The sequence below is a fragment of the Macaca fascicularis genome, chromosome 3 (genome assembly GCF_037993035.2).
Source record: "Macaca fascicularis isolate 582-1 chromosome 3, T2T-MFA8v1.1".
In the NCBI taxonomy this organism is placed as follows: domain Eukaryota; kingdom Metazoa; phylum Chordata; class Mammalia; order Primates; family Cercopithecidae; genus Macaca; species Macaca fascicularis.
In genome coordinates this window covers 190,391,346-190,413,322 of record NC_088377.1, presented here as the reverse complement: position 1 = coordinate 190,413,322, position 21,977 = coordinate 190,391,346, and the positions used below count along the sequence as shown (strand labels likewise).

At 41.0% G+C, this 21,977-nt stretch overlaps 1 protein-coding gene and 1 long non-coding RNA gene across 13 annotated transcripts in view; both read right to left on the bottom strand.

Annotated features, from left to right (window-relative positions):
• The window catches only part of CUL1 (cullin 1), a 104,235-nt gene that overhangs the window by 42,841 nt on the left and 39,417 nt on the right, over positions 1–21,977 (bottom strand). For all 12 annotated transcript variants that reach the window (XM_005551084.4, XM_015448218.3, XM_005551082.4 and 9 more), the window contains exons 3-4: positions 4,796–4,970; positions 1,463–1,630 (exon numbers count right to left, since the gene is read on the bottom strand). In XM_005551084.4, the coding sequence (XP_005551141.1) occupies positions 1,463–1,630; positions 4,796–4,970 (343 nt within the window). The remainder of the gene's footprint in view (positions 1–1,462; positions 1,631–4,795; positions 4,971–21,977) is intronic.
• LOC141409951 (uncharacterized) lies at positions 9,828–15,802 on the bottom strand. Its single transcript, XR_012432987.1, has 2 exons — positions 13,562–15,802; positions 9,828–13,255 (listed from the first exon to the last, which is right to left on the bottom strand). It is a non-coding gene; the product is annotated as an uncharacterized lncRNA (long non-coding RNA).

The window sequence follows — 21,977 nt, the reverse complement described above, 5'->3', positions numbered from 1 at the left end:
GGTACGATCATGGCTAACTGCACCCTCCACCTCCTGGGCTCAAGCGATCCTCCTACCTCAGCCTCATGTGTGGCTGGGACTATAGGTGCCTCACCATGCCTGGATACATTTTTTTGTACGTCTCATTATGCTGCCCAGGCTGGTCTCCTGTCTCGGTCTCCCAACGTGCTAGGATTACAAGCATGAGCCACTGCAACCAGCATTATGTTTTTCTTTTAAATTTGTCAAAAGTGAAGCTACAAAGTATTGCTATTATAGCAACATTCTTGGATATGGTGATTAACTTCTTTATGTAGAATCTGACATTTTAACAAAACTAGTTTTAAAGGGCATTGCCTGTGTTGATCACGAACAGACTGTTCTGAGTCCTCCCTTAATTGCTCTAGAACACTGGTTCTCAAACTGGAGCATGCATCAGAATTGTCTGGAGAGCTTCTGAGTCCTCCCTTAATTGCTCTAGAACACTGGTCCTCAAACTGGAGCATGCATCAGAATTGTCTGGAGAGCTTGGTAAAACATTGCTGGGCCCCATCTCCAGAGTTTCTCCTTAAGTCTAGGATGAGGCCTAAGAATGTGCATTTCTAACAAGTCCCCAGGTGATGCTGACAGAGCAGGTTTGGGGACGTGATACGGTTTGGCTATGCCCCCAGCCAAATCTCACCTTGAACTATAGCTCCCATAATTCCCACATGTTGCGGGAGGCACTCAGTGGGAGAGAGCTGAATCATGGGGGTGGTTCCCCCACACTGTTCTCATGGTAGTGAATAAGTCTCACGAGATATGATGGTTTTATAAGGGTTTCTGCTTTCGCTTGGCTCTCATTCTGTCTTGCCTGCCACCATGTAAGATGTGCCTTCTGCCATGATTATGAGGCCTTCCCAGCCACGTGGAACTGTTGAGCCCATTAAACTTTTCTTTATAAATTACCCAGTCTCACGCAGTTTATCAGAAGTTATGAAAACAGACAAATATGGGACCATACTTTGAAAGCCAATGGACAAAAAAACCCCTTTTGCTGACTGAAGCAACATATATTAATGAGAGTGATTTAGTAATTAATTCAGGGTCCTCTCCCTGAAGCAGGGTTTCCCAGACTATAAAGCATGGGAGGGCTAATCCTCAGGGCTCGCCCTCAGGTATGGCACCTGATTTGCCTGGGACTGCCACGACTCAGGACTTTCAGTGAGAAAACTCAGGCAGTTCCATGCCAATTGTGATGGTAGGGTCAGGTAATTAAAGAAGAAATTTTTAAAAAGCAAATGCAGAAATGGACAAATTGTATTTTAGAACTCCAATTTACCCATTCCTCTACTTTCTTGCTAAAAAATATTTAAGGGACATTTATTGATAAAACAATGAAAATTAGTTTACTACTCTGAAAAAAGCTTAATATTTGCCTAGATTCTCTTACTAAAAGACAATTTATCATTTTAAAAAAACACATTTAAAACAAAACTCTTACTGAATAGATTTCATATATTCCTTTTCGTCCTTCGTCACATTCACGGCGAACCCAATGTCTATTGAGGTAGGCACAAATTCCATTCAGTACTTTGCTTGAAAATCGATAATCTTCCCATTGTTGAGTGTAGAATTTCAGTACACTCTCATCCATCAAATCTTCTCCATCCTAAAAACAAGTTAACTAAAGCTTTAAGATGACTAATTTGTCACATTATAAATTAAAAATAAAAGTGAGTAACATCTACTGTATTAAAATACATTGATACATGTGATTTTAGATGGCTTCTTTAAATTATTCTGTATACAAAAACATGCTAATAAACTCACAAGAATATAGTAAAAACAATTCTTTCATCTCAAATTAAACAGGAACATTTTTCATGGTATTAAATATCCACAAACACTCAAAAAAAGTACCCTGAACATTTGATATGCAGGTAATTCCTTTTTATTAAGAAATTTACCTCAAAATCATCTGTATTTTTAATATTTTGTTTAAAAAAGAAATTGGCCAGGTACAGTGGCTCACACCTGTAATCCTAGCACTTTGGGAGGCCAAGGTGGGCAGATCACTTGAGGTCAGGAGTTCAAGACCAGCCTGGCCAACATGGTGAAACTCTGTCTCTACTAAAAATACAAAAGTTAGCTGGCCGTGATGGTGCATGCCTGTAGTCCCAGCTATTCGGGAGGCTGAGGCAGGGAACTCGCTTGAACCCAGGAGACGGAGGCTGCAGTGAGCCAAGATCCTACCACTGCACTCTAGCCTGGGCAACAGAGCAAGACTCTGCCGCCCCCCCTCCCCCGCAAAAAAGAAATCAAATCAACATGTCCTACTCAGCAATTCAGACAACGAGGCTAATACTATTCAATTTTTAAATGTATCTTCTTCCTTCTTAAACCATCAAAACACTTTTTTGTGGTAATCTGTAAAAATAATGTGAGTACGATAGTATAACAATACTTCCTCTTTAACAAGCCCTCGTAAAGAAAATGTGCATTTACCAAAATTATTTTTATCCAGATTTCTACAACTCGAGTCACGAATTTTTATTTGAAGGAGACTAGCTTGAAATTTTTTCTTAGGGATTAATGGCATCTACAAAGTAAGCTTTACCCTTTAAAAACGTTAATGGTGGCCGGGCGCGGTGGCTCACGCCTGTAATCCCAGCACTTTGGGAGGCCGAGATGGGCGGATCACGAGGTCAGGGGATCGAGACCATCCTGACTAACACGGTGAAATCCCGTCTCTACTAAAAATACAAAACTTAGCCGGGCGCGGTGGCGGGCGCCTGTAGTCCCAGCTACACGGGAGGCTGAGGCAGGAGAACGGCGTGAACCCAGGAGGCGGAGCTTGCAGTGAGCTGACATCTGGCCACTGCACCCCACCCTGGGCGACTGAGCGAGGCTCCGTCTCAAAACAAAAACAAAAACAAAAACGTTAATGGCACTGTATGGCAGCACTGCCATTTAGGTGTGTGGAGCAGAGAAGCAGGAAAGAGGAAGGTGGGGGCGGAAGGGCTGCAGGAAGGGCTGGGGCCAGCCCACTGGCTTCTCTGAGCCTCAGTGTCTTCAGTGAAAACTAAATGGCTACAACAGACTTGAAGCTCCACCTGTATAAGGTACACGAGTGACCGAACAAGCCATGTAAAAACCTGATCATCTCTTGACACACATAATTTTTTGTTCATTTAAATTTAAGTAATATGAAATGAACTTTAAAATGTAAAGCTAAGCTATTTTGGTTGATGGTAGCTGACCTTTTTAAAATGCAAAAATATCACTGAAGGCATGGTCATCAACATTATTACTTAGCACAATATACTGTTTCTTACTTTAGTACTAAAGAATAATTAATTAGAACATTCACTTTACAATGTGTTATGAATAAAAAGAACAGTGGCTTCAGCAAGACCTTAGAAACACCATGTGAGGAAGACGAAAATAATACACTAGTCACAACTTGTGGCCAGCCAATTACATACAGTCTGTTAGCATGATGTTTTAAAGTCTTCAATTAGCTTGTAAAAATAAATTAGGTAAAACAATTTTGCAGCATGCAGAAATTTCTGCACATCGTGTAAATCAAAACTATTTAAAATATATACACAGAAGAGTTCCTGCAAATGTCCCTGGGTTGAGAGTATAGATGTCTTCACTCTGTGACAGTGTAGAACCAGACGAAGGACCCACTCGCTCATCTTGTGGCTAGATACAAGGAGTCACACTGCCTTTGCTACAAAGGATGAAGACCAAGGAAGAAAAAGGCGGGAGATGAACGGGAAAAGACTCCACCACTGCCCAACCAAAGGCTTGGAGTGGGAGGGACCTATGCTAGAAGGAAATGGATATTCACAGTGAAACCCATCCTAGTCACGAGCACAACTTCACAGCAGTTTTGAAATACACGTCATGGCCAGGCACTGTGGCTCACACCTGTAATCCCAACACTTCGGGAGACGGAGGCAGGAGGACTGCTTGAGCCCAGGAGTTGGAGACCAGCCTGGGCAACATAAAGAGACCCTGATTCTGCAAAAGATTTAAAAATTAGCTGGGAGCTGGGTATGGTGGTACATACCAGTAATCCTAGCTACTCAGAAGGCTAAAGCGGGAGGATTGTTTGAGCCCAGGAGTTGGAGGCTGCAATGACCTATGATTGGACTACTGCACTCCAGCCTGGGTGACAGAACAAGACCCTGTCTTTAAAAAAAAAAAAAAAAAAAAGGGAAAAGAAAAGATAAAAAAAAAACAAACTTCACAACCATGTGTAAAGAGCAAGATCACATTTGAAAAAAATGGTTTCCAAGACTGAATAACCTTACAATTATTTATACACCTGACAGGGAACCCCACATTGGGTTTACAGTAAATGCAGGTAATATGAATATGTATTTGCTTTAAATAAAAAAGTTAATCACTTCTAACCACCAAATCCAAAATGGTTGGTAACTTAAGGAAGGTACTATTATGCTAAAAGGTTATCAAAGCTTTCTAATTTTAAAAAACAGAATGAGCTGGGCACAGTGGTAAGAATTTGCAGAGTCTCAGCTACTCAGGAAGCTGAAGTGGAAGGATCACTTGAGCCCAGGAGATCAAAAATCCAGCCTAGGCAACATAGTGAGATCTCCATCTCGAAAAAACAAAACCCTAGAATATAGTTTATGATGATTTCATATTCACAGTAGGTAAAAGACGATGCAATAGCAAAACACTGTCACCCACATTAGTGTCTAAAACAGATGACAGTGAAAGATTTAACAAGTTAGAACCACTATTTCACTCCTTTTTTAAATATCCTGTTATGAATACTCAGTATATATGTGAAACATCTTACCTTAAGAAGATTTGTCAAGTAATTCTTCAAAAATTCCTTAAGTCGTTTATACAATTCCAGGCCAACAAACTGAGCTCCTCCAGGTGTCTGCCCCTTTTTCGACTTAGAAGGAGGAACTCCAGCTCCTCGTGCTTGGTTTGACTGGTGAACACTAGTACAGTAGTTATAAACATGACTTGGAGAGAAGTTAAGGAAACCAACATATATCACAGACATTAATGGTCATTAACATAAACATATTTTCTTATATTTCATTACCAGTGCATTCCCAATATATCAACCAAAACCTGTTAAAAACTAGAGTGGAACAAAGATCCCATTCACACTATCCATAAAGCTAAAGGCAACAAGCCCCATTCACAAGGTTCTTGGTAGGCCTTGAGAGCAACGCCGCCAAGGTGGAGAAGGGAACATTCCAGGAGGGAGGCTGCCAATAAAAAAATCTGGACCTTTTACATTATCTAATGTGACTGACCTTGTGGAAAACTGTCCCAAAAGGAAAATGCAATCACTGACTCCTGGAAAAGCAAACAGCTAACAACAAGCACTGTCTATTATGATGCTCAGCTGTAACTTTTTCAGAGGCACACATTCTAAATATTGAAATAACACAAACTTTATTTTAAAATGACTTAGAGAGCCAAGTCCTTATATTACAATAGTCGTAGATGTCTAAAACTTATCAGTCAATGGCAGCAGTGTCCACACACTACTGAGAAATACAGAGATGTATAAACCACAGCAGAGACAGCTGATTGCAAAACAGCTGCGTCTGCAGGGGGAGCACAGAGAATGAGAAGATGGGGACGGGCAGGGCAGAGAACCACCATGTTCTGTTGTATCCTTTAAATACGATGAGCTTATCTGCATGTATTATTAATTGACTAAAATGAACGGAAAGATACTCAGAAATATCAACAAAACAGAACAAAACAATATTCTGGTATAATTAAGAATTTACTACATAAAGATACTTCAAGACAATGGGTAAAAGATTATCTAATAAATGGCATGAGGCAAGATATTTCTAAATATTCCATGTTATATTCCAAAATATATTACAAATGGATTAGGATTTAAAATATACAAGCTAAAACAGTAAAACCAAGAATATATATGTGAACACTTATCTGTTCTCAGGTTGGAGTGGCCGTTTCTAAGTAAGGTCATACAAAAAAATGAATTCAGGCCGGGTGCGGTGGCTCACGCCTGTAATCCCAGCACTTTGGGAGGCCGAGATGGGGGAATCACGAGGTCAGGAGATCGAGACCATCCTGGCTAACACGGTGAAATCCCATCCGTTTGGGGTCCCTGACTTCCCACAACATGTCTCTACTAAAAACACACAAAAAAATTAGCCGGGCATGGTGGTGCGCACCTGTAGTCTCAGCTACTCGGGAGGCTGAGGCAGGAGAATGGCGTGAACCCAGGAGGAGGAGGTTGCAGGAAGCCGAGATCGTGCCACTGCACTCCAGCCTGGACGACAGAGCAAGACTCTGTCTCAAAAACAAAACAAAACAAAACAAAAAACAAAACAGAGAATCACAGATTACAATAAGCAACTACTGTATACTCATGACCCAGTTTTGACAGATCTTACTGCATTCCCACACTTGTCTCATATTCCACCTACAGTCCCCCTCAACTTTTGAGAAAATAAAATATTACAGGTTATAAGTGAAGCACTATGTTCTCTTCTTTCATCCCACTCCTTCCTCTTACCCTAGCAAACACCACCATGTTTGGGTATGTATCATTCCTGTTTTTAGATTTTGCTGGATAAATATATATCAAATATATTTCACATGTCCTACATTTTGTTTTGTTTTTTTTTTTGAGATGGAGTTTCACTCTTGTTGCCCAGGCTGGAGTGCAATGGTGTAATCTTGGCTCACTACAACTTCCGCCTCCCGGGTTCAAGCGATTCTCCTGCCTCAGCCTCCCAAGTAGCTGGGATTACAGGCAGGCGCCACCATACCTGGCTAATTTTGTATGTTTAGTAGAGATGAGGTTTCTCCATGTAGGTCAGGCTGGTCTCAAACTCCCAACCTCAGATGATCCGCACGCCTCAGCCTCCCAAAGTGCTGGGATTACAGGCGTGAGCCACCGTGCTTGGCCATGTTTTACATTTTTAAATTACACAAACTCTAACATGTACATTTGCTCTGTCATTTGTTTTTGATGGTATTTGACATAGCCACAGCTGTAATATACTGTGTAACACACATTTATAAAACTTTATCAACTCTCTTGGTGGTGGACCTTGATAATGGTCCTTTTGGCAGGTGCCTTTTTTGTGTGTATTTACAAAGCTGCAAAGAATAAAACTAGCAGGTCTCCTTGCATACATGTACAAGTTTCTTGGAGCACATAAATACTAAGTGACAAGAGACTTATATTCTTTTTTTTTTTTTTTTTTGAGACAGAGTCTCACTCTGTTGCCCAGGCTGGAGTGCAGTGATGCGGTCTTGGCTCACTGCAACCTCCCGGGTTCAAGCGATTCTCCTGCCTCAGCCTCCAGAGTAGCTGGGATTACAGGCACCTGCCACCATTCCCAGCTAATTTTTGTATTTTTAGTAGAGACAGGATTTCACTGTATTGGCCAGGCTGGTCTTGAACTCCTGACCTCAGGCAATCCACCTGCCTCGACCTCCCAAAATTGCTAGGATTACAGATGTGAGCCACCTTGCCAGGCCCTTTTAAACAATTTTTTTGTAGAGATGGGGTCTTGCTATGTTGCCCTGGTTGGTCTAAAACTCCTGGGCTCAAGCAATCCTCCTGCTTTGGCCTCCCAAAGTGGTAGGTTTAACTTTATTAAGAGTTGCCAACTTGGTGCTACAAAGCGGCTGTCCAGCACCCTGTAGTGCATGAGTTTTCATTGACTACAACCTTAGCCATGCATTCATACTGTGGTTTATCATGGTTTTAATATCCATTTCTAGGGCATAGGCAGAGTTTTTTTTTTTTTTTTTTTAAGAGACAGGATCTCACTATGTTGCCCAGGCTGGAGTGCAGTGGCTATTCACAGACATGATCATAGCATGCTACTGCCTCAAACTCTTGGTCTGAAGTGATCTCCCACCTTAGCCTCCTGTGAAGCTGAAAATTCAGGCACATGCCACCACATTGGCTTGACTTAGCACAGTTCTTTTAAGGGCCTTAGGATTTTCAGAATGGTAAGTGAACACTCCTTTCAACAAAGTCACCAGCTACATTTACCCCTAAGAGAGTCAGCCTGTCCTCTGAAGCTTTGACACAAGCATTAACTTTCTCTAGCCATGAAAGTACCAGGTGGCATTGAATACTATGCAGCCATAAAAAAGGATGAGTTCAGGTCCTTTGCAGGGTCATGGATGAAGCTGGAAACCATCATTCTGAGCAAACTATCACAAGGACAGAAAACCAAACACTGCATGTTCTCACTCATAGGTGGGAATTGAACAATGAGGACACTTGGACACAGGGCAGGGAACATCACACACCGGGGCCTGTCATGGGGTGGGGGGCTGGGGGAGGGATTGCATTAGGAGAAATACCTAATGTAAATGGCGAGTTAATGGGTGCAGCAAACCAACAATAGCACATGTATTCCTATGTAACAAACCTGCACGTTGTGCACGTATACCCTAGAACCTAAATTTAAAAAAAAAAAAAAAAAAGTCCTAGGTGGCATCTCCTTCCAATAGAAGGACGTGCAGTGGGAGTCGGGGCACCAGCAGGGCAGAAGGCCTTGGGGGTGCAGGCTGTGTGGGGACGGTGAGACTTACAGAGCGAGCTGCTGCTGAGTGTGTGACCCTCCTGGGGGCAAGAGGCCTCCAGAGTGTGCAGGACGTGAGAGGCTCTAGTTTCTGTGTCAAGAGGTCCAAGGAAGGCTTATCACCAGGCTGAGGCTACAAGGACACAAAATTTTAAGACTCAAAATTTTAAGAATTGGCAGCACTTTGGGAGGCCGAGGCAGGCGGATCACGAGGCCAGGAGATCAAGACCATCCTGGCTAACACGGTGAAACCCTGTCTCTACTAAAGATACCAAAAAAAAAAAAAAAAAAAAAAAAAAAAATAATAATAATAATAATAGCTGGGCATGGTGGCAGGCACCTGTAGTCGCAGCTACTTGGGAGGCTGAGGCAGGAGAATTGCGTGAACCTGGGAGACGGAGCTTGCAGTGAGCTGAGATTATGTCACTACACTCCAGCCTGGGTGACAGAGTGACACTCTGTCTCAAAATTAAATAAATAAATAAATAATCTGTTGCTTACACAGCCACCTTCATCAATGATCCTAGATTTCTGGCTAATTTGCTGTCCTCCATCGGCACTCGCTGCTTCACCTTGCACTGTTATAAAAGATGGCTTCTTTTCTTTAATCGCATGAACCAACCTCTGCTAGCTTCTAGCTTTCCTTCTGTAGCTTCCTCACTTCTCTCAGCCTTCACAGAATTGCAGTTAGGGCGTTGCTCTGGATTAGGCACTGGCTTAAGGGAACGCTGTGGCTGGTTTGATCTTCTATCCAGACCACTCCAACTTTCTCCTTATCAGCAATACGGCTGTTTCGCTTTCTTATCATTTGTGCTTTCACTGGAGCAGCGCTTTTAATTTCCTCCAAGAACTTTTCCTTTGCATGCACAATTTCGCTAACCTTTTAGCACAAGACGCCTAGCTTTTGGCCTGTCTCAGCTTTCAACAGGCCTTCCTCATTCAGCTTAATTGTTGCTAGCTTTTGATCTACAGTGAGAGACATGCAACTCTTCCTTTCACTTGAACACTCTGAAGCCATTGTGGGGGTTATCAATTGGCCTCAATTCAATGTTGTTATGTCTCAGGGAGTAGGGAGGCCAGAGAGAGAGGGGGAAACGGCCAGTCGGTGGAGCAGACACACGCATTTATGGATTAAGTTTGCTGTTTTAGATGGGTACAGGGTGTGGCACTTCAAAGCCATTCTTTTTATCATTAATTTTGCCACACGCTTGTCTGTTAGTTTTTTTAAGAACTATTTTGGGTTTTAATAATTTTCATTACTGTATCTTTATTTCATTTCTGTACCTTTTTACTTTCCTTTTTTTTTTTTGAAATGGAGTCTTGCTCCATTGCCCAGGCTGGAGCGTGGTGGCACAATCTCGGCTAATTGCAATCTCTGTCTCCCGGGTTCAAGTGATTCTCCTGCCTTAGCCTCCTGAGTAATGGGGATTACAGGCGCACACCACCACGCCTGGCTAATTTTCATGTTTTCAGTAGAGACGGGGTTTCTCTACACTGGTCAGGCTGGTCTCGAACTCCTGACTTCAGGTGATCTGCCCACCTGTGCCTCCCACAGTGTTGGGATTATAGGCGTGAGCCACCACGCCTGGCCTACTTCTTTCCTTACATATGCTTTTTCTCTACAAATCCTTGTTTTGGTTAACTTTATAATTTTTTTTTTACATAAGCGTTTAAAATACTTATATAAAATGTTCATACTACATGGAAAGTATATGAAAAACTTATACTAGAGTTTCTTCTACATGTCACTTGGCTGCATCACATAAATCTTATGTGTATATATTTTCCTTATCATTCAGTTATATTTTCTCTTTTCCACTGTTCTAAGAGTTAAACAGTTTAGATTTCCAAAATGTATTCTTTTACCTTCAAAAAATTTAATTTTATTTTAAAATTAAATTGCAGAAACATGAGAATGTTATCTTTTTGATAGTTTCTTTAAAATGTGATGAGACTTGTTGCCAAGTATGTAATTTCTGCTGGGCCAGAACAGCGTAGGCCATTATTTCACATGTGCCTAAAAAGAATGCCCACTTCTGTTGGATACGGGGACCCACTAGAGCTGGTCAACTCTGTTTTTCAGATCTTCTATATTGTTTCTGATTTGTCTGTTTATTAATTACCAAGAAATTTTTAGTGAAATCTCCCAATAGTTTTATCAATTTATCTTATAATTCTCTAAAATATCTGTCATATTTTGAGGCAGTGTTAACTAATATACATATTTGAAATTACATTCCTGGTAACCTGTACCTTTTGTCATTAGGAAGTAACCATGTTTATTCCTAACAATACTGCCTTAGAAACTTATGGTATCTGATATTATTATACCTATCTTTCGGTTAGAATTTTCCTTAAATGTCTTTGTTCCAGCCCTTTATTTTCAACCTTTGTTTCTGTGTTTTGGTGTGTCTACTGTAAACCACCGCAGCATAATTGACTTCATTACTGAAGTCAATTTTTAAAAAATTGAGTCTAATATTATCTGATAGATGAGTTTGGTTTTAGGTAAACTGTTTTATACTGTTATTTGGATTAATTTCTACCATCCTATTTTGTATTATCTATTTTAACTCTCTTTCTACGTTTCTGGTTTTCCTCCCTTTCCCCTTCTACTGGAATGGTAGTTTACTTGTTCCCTTATAGTTCTTGTTTTATTTTGGAGTTACACATTCTCGAAATGATTAATTACCTTAAAATATGACATGCCCACTTTGCCTTACAATTCTGAAAGATTCTATTACCTCTTCAAATATTTCTGGTCCCCTATTTTCTCCTAGCTCTTCTATTACGAGTATGTGAGATATTTTCATGTTACCTTCTATACCTTGGTTGAAAGTCTTCAATGATCTTCTATCACTTTATCTTTGTTCAAATTTTCTAATTTTCCCTGATCTGCCATCTGGTTAAGTGATTCTCTTTCAGTTGTGTCAGATTTACTGTTTAATTTTAATGGCTTCATTTTACGTTTACAGAATTTCTCTTTTAAAACCTGTCTTGTTTTCCATAGTGTTTTGTTCCTTTATTCTAAAGACAGACTTTTCCCCACTCTCCTTACATCCAGAGCGCAGCTTAAATCCTTTACTAGTTGCTTTCCTGGGAGAGTACGTCGATTATTATTTTTTTCAGTTCACCTATACACTAAAGGGTATTTAGGCTTCTGTCTTCCAGGTTTCCATGGAAACGTCAGCTCCCAGCCCCTCCCAGCCAGGCATAAGGCTTTGTTTCCTTTTCTGTGTGACCCTATGTGCCAGCCTACCTTGCTCAAATCCTTATGCTGCCACACAGAGGCTCACAATGGTTAGTGCCTTCATTTTTAGCTCTCTTCTCTTCTTCAGATGCCTGGGAATTCCCTCTGACTTCTGTGCAGATCGTTACACTTTGCTGTATTTCACACAGCACCCAGTTTTGGGTACTTGGTGCCAGGATGTTTTAGGTTATTTAGTTCAGCGTGACTTCTGTTCCTTGGCAATCTATTGCTTCCCAGCTACTAAATTAACAAAGGTTTTTTAAAAAACAAACCCAACGACAGCTAAAGTGCAGGAAAATGGGAGCTTCCATGTGCTTGAGGTAAGAGTGTACACAATTACACCGTTTCTGAAGTAAAATCTGGAAATATTCAAAAGCCTTCAATAAGTGCATTCCTTTTGATACAGCAATTGTATTCATAAGCATTTATCACAGGCAAATCATCACGGAAGTGTACAAATACTTAGCTAGCAAACTATCACAGCATTGTTCCTAATGGCAAAAAACTTGTAACAAGGTATTTGTCAAACAAAGAGAATTAGTTAAACCCACTGTCAGATCCATCTGAAGACAGATACAGTACGCAGTTTTTAACAATGTCATGGAATAGATGGTGGTGAAAAAGACTGCAATATATTTATCAAATTTCAGCTAAGACATCAACCGTAACATGTATCATTAAGTATCACTAAGTAAAGAAAATGCTGCCAATTAGAATGCACTTTCATCACATGGAATTTTTACTTTTACTTACTAAAGAATCACCTGTTTTAGACTTAAACAGATTTATCCTAATATCCTTGCAAGTGGATAAAGAAAAGCTAAATAGATCGGCTAGGATATTGCCAAAATGTTTTTACACAGAGTCCATTCTGAATCATTATGACTCTTACTAAGGATGTCTGTGTTTTTCCATATAACGTAGTCCTCTGAGCCACTGAATGTGTTAGCACTTCTTAGTAGTAGTCCAAGACTAATTCCAGATTTTCTCCTGATCTGCGCCCATCCACTTTCTAAGCCTGATCCTGAGCTTTCTTGATATCCAAAGGTTTGTTCTTTCAGGGCAGATTCTTGCAGTGGTCCTTAAATGATTTGCTGATGGAAACAACAAGGCTGCACTCAAGTGTGCACTGATGCAGTGATGATGACTAGGTCATCACTGATACCTGGCCAACTACTGTACTATGTGCACTGACTTTGCAATGCACTTGAATCAATGAATCAATGTAGCAGTTGCTTCTAGAGAGCAGGGCTACGGGTTTTAAACTTGTGCCCACAGGATCCTTTCATTCTCACCAAGTGTTCTTTGTGGAGGAAAGCTCAGTACCCAGAACACTGCCCCTCTGCACCATTACTTCCTCCTCCAAGCCCACCCCTCAGAGACCTCACACACACACACAGGCAAGGGGCCTCACAAAACAGATTGAAAGGCACAATTTAAACAAAACCAACACCTCTTTTTTTTTTTTGAGACGGAGTCTCGCTCTGTCACCCAGGCTGGAGTGCAGTGGCCGGATCTCAGCTCACTGCAAGCTTCGCCTCCCAGGTTCACGCCATTCTCCTGCCTCAGCCTCCCGAGTAGCTGGGACTACAGGTGCCCGCCACCTCGCCCGGCTAGTTTTTTTGTATTTTTTAGTAGAAACGGGGTTTCACCATGTTAGCCAGGATGGTCTCGATCTCCTGACCTCGTGATCCGCCCGTCTCGGCTTCCCAAAGTGCTGGGATTACAGGCTTGAGCCACCGCGCCCGGCCACCAACACCTCTTAAAAGCTGTTTTAAAGTTTCTGTTCAGTTTAACACCACATTCATTTTCATATTAGCATCACTCCTCACCATTATCTAGTCAGGAATGGAAAGCATTAGATGATAGTGGTTAGGAGGCTTCCTGCTTATGACAATTTAGGTTCAACTTATGTCTAAATTGAAGAGATGAAACAAGCAAAATAGCTAAAGAACAAGCCAGAGCGTTATGATCCAACCCTCCCCACCCATAGTGGGAACCATCTTTTACTGTTTCTAGACTTAGCTCTTCATTTTTAGCTGGATATGTACATGTCTTTAAATCATATGCTTGTTTTGTTCTTTGACCAATCAACGTTTGCGTAAATTATGGATTTCCTGCAAATAGAGAACACATCTCCTTTCAACCCCCTACCTCCACTCCATCTTCATCCTAATAGCCACTGTAGAGCCTTTGAATCTTTCAATTACTTAAACCATGATTCCAATTTTACTACCAAAGTATCTAACCAGATTTCAGGCAAATAACGATAAACCCTGGAAAATATATGAAAACAATGGTCTTGAAGGCACCGGAGAACCGCCAAAAGGAGGCATATACTGAAAAGCGGCCTAGTGTCGGAAGAAGGGAACGGCATAGTCCAACATCATTGATGTAAAAGAAACAGGAAAATGAGATCCACTCTCAAGACAAGAGACAATCAACAGACACCAGCTGGAGTTGACCCAAATATTGGAATTAGGAGACAAAGACTCTAAAGCAACTATCACAGTTATAGTCAAAGATATAGAAAAATATGTTCATAATCAATGAAAATTGCAGCACAAAAATAGAAACCATGAAAAACAACAAAATAAAAATTCTAGAACTGCAGTACCAGGAAATCTAGAATAAATTACTCATTGGATGGTCTTGACAGCAAAATAAAGACAAAAGTCATGGGTTTGAAGACAGACCAACAAAAATGATCAACTCTTGAGAGGGGAAAAAAAAAGATTAAAACTGCTAGAAAACCAAAGGGGGAAAAATTTTGAAAGCAGACAGCGAAAAATAACCTAACACAGAAAAAGAATTCAAATGACCAGTAACTTCTCATCAAAAACTACAAAGGTCAGGAGACAGGGCAATAACATGTTTAAGTGGTGAAAGAAAAAAAAAATGCTGAAAGAAAAAAAGAAATCAATGTAATTCTATAGCCAGTGAAAATATCCTTCAAAGATGAAGGCAAAATAATGCTATTTTCAGGTAAAATAAAACTAAGGGAATTCATAGTACAGACCTGCATTTTGGGTGGAAGCAAATTGACACTACAATAGAATCCTGCATCTTTGAAGAGCAGTAGAAATAGTAAATATCAGGGTAAATATACTTTTCTTAATTCTTTAAAATACAAAGGATGGTTTAAAACAAAAATTTATAATATTGTCTTGTGGCTTTAAAAACATATGTAGAAGTAATATAAAGGAGAGGGATGGGGTAGTAAATGAAACTATACAACTACAATTCCTCTACATTTTGTATGATGTAATACAATCTTAACTCTAAGTAGAATGTTAAGAAAGAAAAATGTGTATTATATCCCTAGAGCAATCTCTTTATTCCTTCTTCTCTTACACACACACACACACACACACACACACACACACTCTCTCTCTCACACACACACACTCTGCAGAGGTATAGCTAAACAACCAACAAATATACTAAAAAGGAACTATAAAAAAATTTCAAATAATCCTAAAGAAGGGTGAAAGCAAGAACAAAGAAAATTTTTAAGGGGAGAAAAAAACTAACAAAATGGTAGGCCTAAAATCAATCTATTAATAATTACAACAAATGTTAATGGGCTAAAACTACAATTAAAAGACAGAGCTGGTCAGAAGGGGCAAAGTAGCAAGACCGTGCTATACATTGACATGAGGGACACAATTTAAATACAAAAATACATATAGGTTGAAAGCAAATGGATGGAGAAAGATTATCATGCAAACATTAAGCATAGGAAGAGGCTAAAGAAGCTATAACTATCAAGACAACAAATTACTACCAGGATAAAAAGGGACACATTTCATAATAAATGTACTTAAAAGACATATTCGCAAATGCATTTTTGTCTAACAACAGAGTTTCAAAATATGTGAAAAAAAATTTGTTTTTTGAGATGGAGTTTTACTCTGTCACCTAGGCTGGAGTGCAGTGGTGCCATCTCGGCTCACTGCAACCTCTGCCTTCTGGGTTCAAGCGACTCTCCTGCCTCAGCCTCCAGAATAACTACAGGCACCTGCCACCATGACCAGCTAATTTTTGTATTTTTAGTAAAGACAGGGTTTCATCATGTTGGCCAGGCTGGTCTTGAACTCCTGGCCTCAGGTGATCTGCCCGCCTTGGCCTCCCAAAGTGCTGGGATTACAGGTGTGAGCCACCATACCCAGCCTAAAATATATGAAAATTTGACAGAATTAAAGGGTAAAAGAGACAATTTCACAATCACAGGATAAGATTCAACACTCCTGTCAGCAACCAGACCACAGGAAAAATATCAATCACGACTTGGATGATCTGTTAAGACTATCAATCCCCTTAAGTCATAACTTAACGGGCAGGTATAACATTCTATACCCAGTGGTATACTGGTAAATTGGCTCTCTGAGTGGGGAGAAAAAGAGAAAAGAAAAAACAAAAAGCCCTGATTCGTAGCCTTTGTAGATGTCTATTGTGTAAAGTTCCCACCATGGCAGACGCAAACTACCAACAGGACAATATCACACACAGGGAGCTGGGGAGAGATGGGCACAATCATCTCCTGCAAGCTGATCTGATCCAGCTCCAGCACATCACTGTCTACAGCCAACAGCTGCAGAACCCACATTCTTTAAGAGCACATGGTATGTTCACCAAGATAGGCTTTTCCTGGGCCATTAAACACGTTTCTATACATTTAAAAGGACTAAAATTATACAGCGTGTTCTCTGATCAAAATGGAATTATAATTAGGAAGTAGTAACAATAAGCTACTCGGGAAAATCCAGTACTTCTAAACAATATCTTTCTATGTAATTCAAAGGTCAAAGAGTTTTGAACTAAATGATAATGAAGATAAGATATATCAAAATTTGTGGAATGAGGCTAAAAATCCTTACAAGGAAATTTATACTTTCAAACACTTATATCAAAAAAGGTAGAAAGGGTTGGGCATGATGGCTGATGCCTGTAATCCCAGCACTTTGGGAGGCCGAGGCAGGTGGATCATTTGAGGTCAAGAATTTGAGACTAGCCTGGCCAACATGGTCAAACACCCAGTCTCTACTAAAAATACAAAAATTAGCTGGGCATGGTGGTACATGTCTGTAATCCCAGCTACTCAGGAGGCTGAGGCAGGAGAATCACTTGAACCCGGGAGGCAGAGACTGCAGTGAGCCAAGAACATGCCATTGCACTCCAGTCTGGGTGACAGACTCCATCTCAAAAAACAAACAAACAAACAAAGAAAAAACAGAAAAGGTAGAAAGATTTAAGAATTATTACAATGCCAATACTCCCTGACATGGTTTTTCTGTGCCCCCACACAAATAGCACCTTGAACTGTAATAATCCCCACGTGTCAAGGGCAAGGCAGAGATAACTGAATCATCAAAGCAGTTTCCCTGATAGTGTTCTCGTGGTAGTGAGTAAGTCTCACAGAATCTGACAGTTTTTATAAATGGGAGTTTCCCTGCATAAGATCTCTTGCCTACCGCCATGTAAGACGTGCCTTTGCTTCTCCTTTGCCTTCTGCCATGATTGTGAGGCCTCCCCAGTCATGTGGAACTGTGAGTCCATTAAACCTCTTTCCTTTACAAATTACCCAGTCTCGGGTATGTCTTTATTAGCAGCATGAGAACAGACAAATACACTGCCCAAACTGATCCACAGATTCAATGTCATCTCTATCAGAATCCCAGTTGGTTTCATTGTAGGAAGTAACAAGCTGATTCCAAAATTCATATGGAACTTCAAGAGACTCAAAAGAGGCAAAATAATCTTCAAGAAGAACAATGTTGGAGGACTCAAACATCACAATTTCAAAACTGACTACAAAATGACAGTAATAAACCCATGAGTCTGCGGACACCTGATTTTCAATAAGGGTGCACACTGAAACCACAATGAGATACTACTTCATTCCCTCTAGGATGGCTAGAATCAAAAAGTCAGAAAATAATAAGTGTTGAGCTGGATGTGGTGGCTCATGCCTGTGATCCCAGAACTTTGGGAAGCCAAGGTAGGAGAATCACTTGAGGCCAGGAGTTCGAGACCAGCCTGGCCAACAATGATGAAACCCTGTCTCTACTACAAACACCAAAATTGCTGGGCATGGTGGTGCGCACCTGTGGTTCCAGCTACTCGGGAGGCTGAGGCAGGAGAATCGCTTGAACCTAAGAGGCAGAGGTTGCAGTGAGCTGAGATCTCGCCACACACTCCAGCCTGAATGACAGCAAGACTGTCTCAAAATAAATAAATAAATAAATAAGTACAACACAACACAACAAGTGTTGGCCAGAATATGGAGAAACTGGAACCCTCATAACACTGCTGGTGGGAAAGTAAAATAATGCAGCCACTTTGGAAAATAATTTGGCAGTTCTGCAAATGGTTAAACACAGAGTTACCATCTGACCCAGAAATTACACTTGTAGGCATCTAAGAAAAATGAAAATATATGTCTACATAGAAACCTGTACACAAATATTTACAGCAGCACTATTTGTAACAGTAAAAGGTGGAAATAACCCAACTGTCCATCACCTGACGAATGAATAAACAAAGTGTGGTATATCCACAGAATAGAATCTTATTTTATCATAAAAATGAAGTACTGACATATGCTACAACATGGATGAGTTTGAAAACATTATACTAAGTGGAAGAAAGCCAGTCACAAAAGACCACATGTATTAGTCTGCTTAGGCTGCCATAACAAAATACCACAGACTAGATGGCTTAAACAACAGGAATTTATTTTCTCACAGTTCTGGAGACTAGAGGTCCAAGCTCAAGGTACTGTCAGGGTTGGGTTCTGGTGAGGGCTCTCTTCCGGGGTTGCAGACGGCCGCCTTCTCGCTGTGTCCTCACATGGCCTTTCCTCTGTGTATGTGGAGAGAGAGCTCTCTGGTGTCTCTTCCTCTTCTCATAAGGACACTAATCCTGTCAGGGTAAGGCCCCACCCTCACGATCTTATTTAACCTTAATTATTCCCCCAAAGAACCTTACCTCCAAATACCATCCAAATACACTGGGGGTTAGAGTTTCAAGATATGAATGGAGGAAGGGCACAATTAAGTCCATAACACCACATATCATATAGTTATATTTATACAAAATATTCAGAATAGGTGAATTTATAGAGACAGAAAGTACATTAGCAGAAGGTTGGGGTAAGAAGGAAGCGACAACTAAAGGGCACAGGGTTTCTTTCTGAGATGATGAAAATCTTATAAAACTGAATGTGACAGATGAACATTATCTGTGAATATACCAGAAACTAATGAAATGTACACTTTTATTGAGTGCATTGTATGCTATGTGAATTATATCTCAACAAAGCCATTAAGGCCAGGCACAGTGGCTCAGACCTGTAATTCCAGCACTTTGGGAGGCCGAGGTAGGTGGATTACTGGAGGTCAGGAGTTCAAGACCAGCCTGGCCAACAAGGTGAAACCCTCTCTCTACTAAAAATACAAAAAAATTAGCTGGGTGTGGTGGCATGCACCTGTAATCCCAGCTACTCAGGAGGCTGAGGCAGGAGAATCGCTTGAACCCGTGAGGTGGAGGTTGCAGTGAGCCAAGATCATGCCATTGCACTCCAGCCTGGGCAAACAGCAAAACTCTGTCTCAAAAAAAAAAAAAAAGCCATTAAAAAAATTCAATACCATTCCAATCAATCAACTTTTGGGGTAGAAATTGACAAGAAGTTGCCAGCCCATTGAGGAAAAGTCTTTTTCAACAAATGACACTGGAATAATTGGATATCCACACAAGGGAAATTTAACCTCAAGCCTTACTGCACACCATACACAAAAGTTAACTCCAGGTGGATCACAGGTCTAACAGTAAATGCCCAAACCATAAAGTCTTATGAGGAAAACACAAAATATCTTTGAGATGGAGGCAAAGGTTTCTTATGTCACAGAGGTAATAACTGCAAAAAAATAAAACCAATAAATTAGGTTTCCCCAAAACACACATTTGCTCACCCAAAGACACCATTAAGAAAATGATTAGCAAGCCTCAGACTTGAAGAAAATATTAGCAAAATATATCTGACAAAACACTGGTACCCTTGACATATAAATAACTAAAACTAACAAAAAGCAAAATATCCCAAAAATGGAAAAAACAGGAGGCAAAAGACTTGGACACTTTACAAAAGATGACACACGAATGGTCAATGAGCATATAACACGAAGTTTACATGGCAGCCCGAGAGGTGCCCCCAGTCTAGGGCACCTTCGCCTAAAGAATAGGATCAACTGTGCTTTGAATCCAGGCTGAGTCAGCGGAGGCAGGAATGAAAGCAGATCTTATATAGCTCTGATGACACACAGTCTTAGCTTCATCGTATTTTTATCTCAGCTTTAAATCAACTGAACTATATGGAGGAATGTTATCAGAAATGGAACGAGCAGGTTCTTCATGTGATCAGAAGCTGCCTGAGGGAGACCTGTCCAGGGCACCAGCCCCTCCTCAGACCCCACTGGTATGAGACCTGAGGAAAAAGAGCTCTTGGGATAATTCAAGTATGTTATCTGGAAGGGGCGAATTCCCCATGTTCAAGGAAGGACTGTAAAACGGATGTATTCCTGAATTATCAGGTGTGCCATTTTCCTGAAGAATGAGCCCTGAAGGGCGCCTGAGTGAAAGGACAGGGCCAGAGCCTCCCGGCTGCTCTCTGTGGTGTGGGCTCCTGCTGTTCCCCCAACCCGCTGCCCCAACAATGCCACACTCACCACCTGTTGCCCCAACATGCACACAAATTAAGTGTTCATAAATCATTTACAAGAGTAGAAAAACGAACTATGACTAATCTTTAGGAGAAAAATGCTCACATCTGAAGTTAAAGGAAAAAAATTAAAACGGAGTATGAGGAAAAGTTAAATATAGGAATTAAGATGAAATAAGAAAAAGCAAAAACATCAGAGATAAAAAATTAAAAGCCTACAAGGCAATAAAAGTTTCATCCAGCAAACAATAGATTAGGTATTTTATACTAAGGCAGCCATAGACTCTAACAAACCCATACGCTTGACTTTTCAAACTCTGAGGTTCTTTGCTGAAGGTCCTCTGAGAGCTTCTTTGGCCAGAAAGCAGGTGAGAACGTAAGCAGGTATCTGGGGCCTCCTCTGCAGGCAGGTGGGGAAATGGTGTAACGTGGTACAGGGGTTTATGTCCAAGAGCTGAGCCTGGTTCAGCCTCCACATAGGTCCTACAACTCTTATGTCGTCCGTGAAATGTTGTCTGCCAAGGTATGCTTCTGTACTGATGGGCAGCGGCAAGTCGCTGGGAAAGGGTCCTATTAGATGGAAAGCTTCACATTTCACCTTTCAGCAAGCAGACACCCTCTGGGCCAGGCACCATGTGGGTGACTTAGGCCTCACCAACAGACTGCCTTCCTGGAGTTCAGCATCTACTACTAATGTAATATAAAGTGAGCAGCAAGGTGACGGAGCCAGTGTTCTCAAATGTCTGTTACCCACAGCACCACGCCTTATTTCTGAAGTCAACACATCTGGGGAATCAATTCTTGACTTTTAGTTATTGCCAAACTCCAACCATTCTCCTTAGCTAAAAGAAAAGCGAATTCAATCAAAGAAGCAAAACTAAACAGAAGAGAACCATTTCCTACTACCACTTGTTCCCCAAATGCGACTTAAGAAGTGGAAATTTAAACAAGTAACTTCTATTAAAATCACATGGAAAGACTCTGCACTAAAAGTTTTATTAAAAATACAGTACTTCCTAGGCCGGGTGCGGTGGCTCACCCCTGTAATCCCAGCACTTTGGGAGGCTGAGGCAGATAGATCGCTTGAGGTCACCAGCTCGAGACCAGCCTGGCTAGCATGAAACCCAGTCTCTACTAAAAATACAAAAATTAGCCAGGCAAGGTGGTGCGCACCTGAAATCCCAGCCACTCGGGAGGCTGAGGTACGAGAATAGCTTGAACCCAGGATGCGGAGGTTGCAGTCAGCCAAGATCACACCACTGCACTCCAGCCTGGGCAACAGAGTGAGACACCCTCTGAAAAATAAATAAATACACACACACACACACACACACACACACACACACACACACACACACACACACACACACAGTACTTCCTATCTTCACACATTAACAAGTTAACCTGTACCAAATGGCAAAACAGCAGGCTCACATACTATTCTGTATAATCCATC